At 32.4% G+C, this 6,000-nt stretch overlaps 1 protein-coding gene across 6 annotated transcripts in view; it reads left to right on the forward strand.

The window, feature by feature from the left end:
* The window catches only part of ECT2 (epithelial cell transforming 2), a 70,782-nt gene extending 65,328 nt beyond the window's left edge, over positions 1-5,454 (forward strand). For all 6 annotated transcript variants that reach the window (XM_068546256.1, XM_068546257.1, XM_068546258.1 and 3 more), the window contains 2 exons: positions 1,050-1,196; positions 4,221-5,454. In XM_068546256.1, coding sequence (XP_068402357.1) covers positions 1,050-1,196; positions 4,221-4,310 — 237 coding nt within the window. In that variant the 3' untranslated portion in view covers positions 4,311-5,454. The remainder of the gene's footprint in view (positions 1-1,049; positions 1,197-4,220) is intronic.
* The last annotated feature ends 546 nt before the right edge of the window (positions 5,455-6,000 follow it).

Below are 6,000 nucleotides of genomic sequence, written 5' to 3' on the forward strand. Positions count from 1 at the left end.
CATTCATGTTAGAAATTGCCTCAGATATTTTTCAGCAAAGGGCACACAGTGGAGTCAGGAAACCTGGGATCTATTCCTTACCATAAGTGTGTTTCAGACTTCTAATGATGAAGATAGCTTTGCTACTTACCTTACAGTATTGAAGTTGTTGAGGACTATACAAGAATGTTGGTAATAGGGCTTTTTAAAAGTAGAACTAGAATTTTAATTTTACAGGTAAAATTTTGCAACTGTAGTCTACTCGCTAGGTTTATAAGTTTTTTGGTTGTTGTTTTCCTTGCCTTTGAGGGGAGGCTTTATACTTTAATCATCATTGTATCTCTGCATTTAACATGTATGATGTATAGTAGATAAACACGTTAGCAGTGATGATTCAAATAAACTCCTACACTTTTTCAATTAAAGAAATTGAGGTTTAAGTGACTTTGGATCAAAGATCTCACAACTAAATTGTAGCAGAATCAGATAACACCCAGGTTTCTTCTCTCATGCCAAATTTTCCCTCCCACTTTCTCCTGCTGGACTAGTGCTCTATGAAACCAAGATGGAGTAATCTACAATGTACTACATTTTCTCACTGCTTTGTCCAAAGAGATTCTAATTCTGCTATATACTTTTTTTTTTTTTTTTTTTAGAAATTCACGTTCTTTTATTTATTTATTCATGACTGTGTTGGGTCTTCGTTTCTGTGCGAGGGCTTTCTCTAGTTGCGGCAAGCAGGGACCACTCTTCATCGCGGTGCGCGGGCCTCTCACCATCGCGGCCTCTCTTGTTGCGGAGCACAGGCTCCAGACGCGCAGGCTCAGCAATTGTGGCTCACGGGCCCAGTTGCTCCGCGGCATGTGGGATCTTCCCAGACCAAGGCTCGAACCTGTGTCCCCTGCATTGGCAGGCAGACCCCCAACCACTGCGCCACCAGGGAAGCCCCGAATTCTGCTATATACTTTTTATAGAAAAACTTTTGGTGTGAATTTGGCTTTGTTTACATATAATTGTTCTAATCAGTTAGATTTGTCTAGGTTTTTTAATTAATTGTAATTTAACTCTAGGTTACAAGAGCATTCTCTTTCTCCAAAACTCCAAAAAGAGCTCTACGAAGGGCTCTTATGACATCCCAAAGTTCAGTGGAGGGAAGAAGTCCTTCTAGCAATGATAAACATGTAATGAGTCGTCTGTCTAGCACATCATCATTAGCAGTAAGTGATTTTGATTTAATGGGCTAAATGACTCCAAATTTATGAAGTTGGTGTGGGATTTGTTAACTTTTTAAAGATGGAAATATTAATATCTCCATCAATTTTTTGGATATATCTAAGCATCTGACCTCTTTACTGGGTTAAGTAACTGAGAAAACCTCACTTAATGAATTAGAGACTTACTTAATGTGTAGTTTGATATGAAATTTTATTGGGATTGAGATGTAGATCTCTAAGAAAGAAACATGTTTCAATCTGGCCTATCACTTTACTGATGTAAATAGCGATGGTTCTATTTATAGATAGGCTCCAGTAATATAGCAGAGACTCAGTTTTATTTCTTTTATTATTTCCGTGATGAATATATAATCTATGAAGCCGTGAATATCAAAGGATGATATGGGTTCTAAATTCATGTATATGTTTTTAAATGTTTCCTGAGCAATCCAAATTCCCAACAGTGTCAGAATTTTAGTCATTTAATTAATATTAAGGGCATTTCTAACATTTATTACTGTCACTAAATAGTGATGTATCTGTCGTTTGTAAAAATTATTAACCTTATCTACTAAGGTTAAGAAAAGCAAGTGACTGTCACTTCTTAGCTGTATGTCCTTCAGCAAGTTTCCTGTTCTCTCTTATCCCCATTTTTGCAGATGAGAGAAAAGAGGTTAATAGTACTTACCTATGGTGTTATTGTAGAGAGTAAATACACACAAACACACACACACACACACACACACTCACGTATAATGTGGTTATGTACTCAAAGGCAGTTTGAGTAGTGGTTAAGAACGGGAACTCTGGAACTCACATGTTCAAATCCCGGTTCTGCTGTTTGCTAGCTGTGTGACTTTTGTCAGCTTATTAGAGATCTTCCTGTTTCAATTTCACTGTCTGTAAAGTGAATCTAAAGTAGTAGTTGTAAGGATTAAATAAGTTAATATACACAAAGTGCACAAAGGGAGTGCTTTGGTGTTTTATAAATGGTTACCTTTAATTGTTAAAATTTATACAGAAAAGGCACATAATGCTTAATAACTTATTTTTTTATAAAGCTAGTTAAGTCGTTAGTTAATATACATCAAAGGTTACAGCTAAATATGAGTATGTTTATACAGACTTTTAATCAAGATTAACCTTCCAGTGAGAGAGAAGTTGTACTTAGTTGATGATATAAATTTTTGCAAAGAAATTTGATTAATGAAAAATATATTGAAATTGACAAAATTTAGCATTCATTTACTAAAATCGGATTGTAAGCTTTCTGAAGGCCAAAGTACTATCCCTTTTTTATTTCCTGCATTTATAGTAACTATTATAAACATTATTGCTTTTCAAAGGAAGATAATTGGATTTTATAGAAGAATTTTGGAAAATTAATATATATTATTTATGGTTTTGTCAATTTTACGTAGACAACATAAATAAGAAGTACCTAAAAGATCTTTAAGACATTCATGTCCTCTTCTCAATTGCCTATTTCTGTTCTAACAGATTACCCATTCTGTTTCCACAAGCACTATAATTGGATTTACTAAGCATGGTTATGTTCAGCGCTCAAACTCTACTGGTGGGCGCTCTCAAAACTCCTGGTTTCGATCTATACGTCATTCTGCCTCACGAGCTAGTTTTTCAGAGATGTTAGAAGGAAATACTGAGTTTTCAAATTTCAAAAAAAAGTTCTATCCAAGTCACCTTTGACATTTGTGAAGAATTAGGAGGTATGCCAACCAGTAATGGAAACAAGCCTCGTGAAGTTTAATGTGAGCTTATTAGCTATTTGAAGTTTGCGTTTGTGAAAAAAGAAAGTATTTTTCTCCACTGAATTACTTATTAGGTGGGTGGGGACTTTTGAATTCACAACTTTATAACTGCTTTGAATTCACAACAACAACATAGGCTTAATAGAGTTTATTTGCTTATTGGCACATAAAGATATGTTTGCAAGATAATTTACTCATAAGTCCAGAAAAAATCAGTCCCATTAGAGATTTTCTTATTTATGAAAATGATTATTTAAAAAATAGTAGTAATTGTCCTGTGAAGTGGATTTATATTACCGATCTGATTCTTAATCTTAGATTTATGACATTTATGTAAAATTTATGCTTTTAATATGGCAAATCGTAAAGGTTTTACCTGAGGAAAATGTAAACTATCATACTATCTACTTAAATCATTGCTTTGCTATCACTTGAATGGTAATACTTTACCAACCTAGCTCTTTAAACACTTCATTTTATTTACTACCTAGTTGATGAGAACTTATAGCTAGCTACCTTGCTGGCTCTAAGTTTAGTTACAGTTAGCCATTAATATCTGCTAAAATAAAACAGTACCTTTATAATTTGTTTTGATTTACACCCCCTCTTGAGTGTTTGGTATTCATGTCTGTGTTTCTTTGTTATTAAAAATCTGATGATATTTAACTTTGACACTCTGAAACAATAAGTTTAGACAGCTTAATATATTAATAATCTCTATTATCAGAAGCACTGCTGTTTTGCTCAATTTTTATATGGAACAAAATCATACATACACACAGACACATACAGACATATAAATATGGGTTGCATACATAATATAAAAACTCAGAGTTTATGACTTTTAATTTAGAAAATTATTTCCCATGAAGTAATTTTACTCCTCTTAATTCTGCTTTATGATTAAGTTAAGAAGAAGCCACTAGGGTTTGTCTTTTTAACCTCAAAACTTATCTTCTAATTTATAATTTTAAAAAAACCTGAAACACTAAGCATATATCTGTTTCAACTGAGTTCATATGTAGTAGTCTATCCATTTGTTTCTTGTTTTCAGAATGCTAAAATAGTTTTAATTATGTGTTCTCCCCACCCTTCCCCCTAATTTTAAGTTTCTGTTTATTTAAAGAGTTTAGATTTTTCAGATGTCTTAATTATTATGATAACTTGTAAAATGTAAAAATGACATGTATGATACTAAACTGTATATTACAATTTTTAAAAGAAAAAATTTTAAGTACAAAATATTTTGTCTTTACAGGGCATCCCATCTCCTTCCCTTGTCAGCCTTCCTTCCTTCTTTGAAAGGAGAAGTCATACTTTAAGTAGATCTACAACTCATTTGATATGAAGCTTAAAAAAATCTTAATTTGTAGAAACTTTTAAACAACCTCATATTCAAATAAGAAACTGACTTAAATGGTACTTGTCGTTAGCACTTGGTGAACGCTGGAAAGAAGGTAACACTAAACTATGCCATTTTATTTTCTTCTTGAAAGAGTAAGGTTAACCTCTTACATTTTTTGTTAATTCATGTAAAAAATTATATTGATTCTGATGTAATTTTTCTCTTTGTTGAATCCAATGGAAGACCAGTCATTTAAGTTATTCACGATATTAGTAACTTTGCCAAGTGATACAGTAAATAAATTTTATTGGCTGACGCCAAATACTGCTGTGAATCTCTTTGTATAGTGTCCATGAATGAATTTTTGGAAATAAATATCTGTGTATCTCAATTTGTTCAGAAATTAAGTGATACCACAGTACTTACTAGATAAAAACCTGCATAGATCTCTGAATAGTGGGTTCTTGGTCCACATGTGCTATTTAAAGTAGTTATTTAACTGCTCCTTTTGCAGTTTATTTAATAAATAAAGATACAGCATGTGGATTTTAAAAGATTTGCCCCTAACAAGAATTACAGTTAAAGGAGATGGTTTCAAAATACGCTTGCAAATTGAGATAAGGGCAGAAAGATTAGAAAATAATGTATATTTTGCACAAACGTGATACTGGTGTATACTTGTAGCTGTTTAAGGGACAATATACTTATGGTGATTTTAGCCACTAGCAAATCTTGATTTAGTTTGATAGTGTGTGGAATTTTATTTTGAAGGATAAGACCTTGGGGAAATTGTGGTAAAGATTGTTTATATTCTTTATGAAATAATTCTAAAGTTGGCTAACCTGCTGTAAAATACATAGATATGTGTATGGTCAAATTTTTATCATGGCCTCATAATTAAGTGTAAAACTGAAATACATTTATTTGCTTTTGTAAAATATTTTTCAAACCCTGATGTCATCTTTCACAGTAGTCTTTTTTTTTTTTAAGTCAGTAATACAAATTAATCAAGTTCCTATGAATAAATGCATTTTTATTTCCTACCTGTTTAGGGAGTACTGCAAATGTTTAATTGTCACCTAACAATTTTCAGTTATCAGTTATAATAGTTTAACTGACTATATAGATTTATTTCTATGCCACATATGTACCACTTTTAAATAGTAAATGATCCTTTATTGCTATATTTTAAAAGCAGTTGTATTAGGAAGAACTTTGTAAATAAATACTTAAAACCCAAGTATATTTTATGTTTCATGTTTTAAACAGTTCTTTTAGACAAATTTTCATAGGCCAGTATGAATGCTTATATCAGCCTTTGCTCTGTTGTATATTTGCTTGCATATTTATTGCTTATTTCTCCCTCTATTAGTATTTGTAAGCATTATATATACTTGGCAATGTGTAAGTTAGGAGTCTTTAATCTGGAATCTACTTTGCAGAATGGAGGTAGTGAATCCTATGATAGTTTATATAAGAGTTTGTGTTTATGTGCATGTATGCATTTTTTCTGGCAGAAAATACACAACTTTTATCATTGTATTGGGATGGAGGGAGCTATGGTTGCCTCCAAAGATGTGGGTTTTCCAGGGAGAGGAAGTGATGTGAGAAAAGGCATGAAGTTGGAAATGTATTGGATGTTCACTGGCAAAGTGTAGCAGGTAGTTAATTTTAACTTTAAAGGGAGCTTTAA

This window comes from Eschrichtius robustus, chromosome 6 (assembly GCF_028021215.1).
Source record: "Eschrichtius robustus isolate mEscRob2 chromosome 6, mEscRob2.pri, whole genome shotgun sequence".
Classification (NCBI taxonomy): Eukaryota; Metazoa; Chordata; class Mammalia; order Artiodactyla; family Eschrichtiidae; genus Eschrichtius; species Eschrichtius robustus.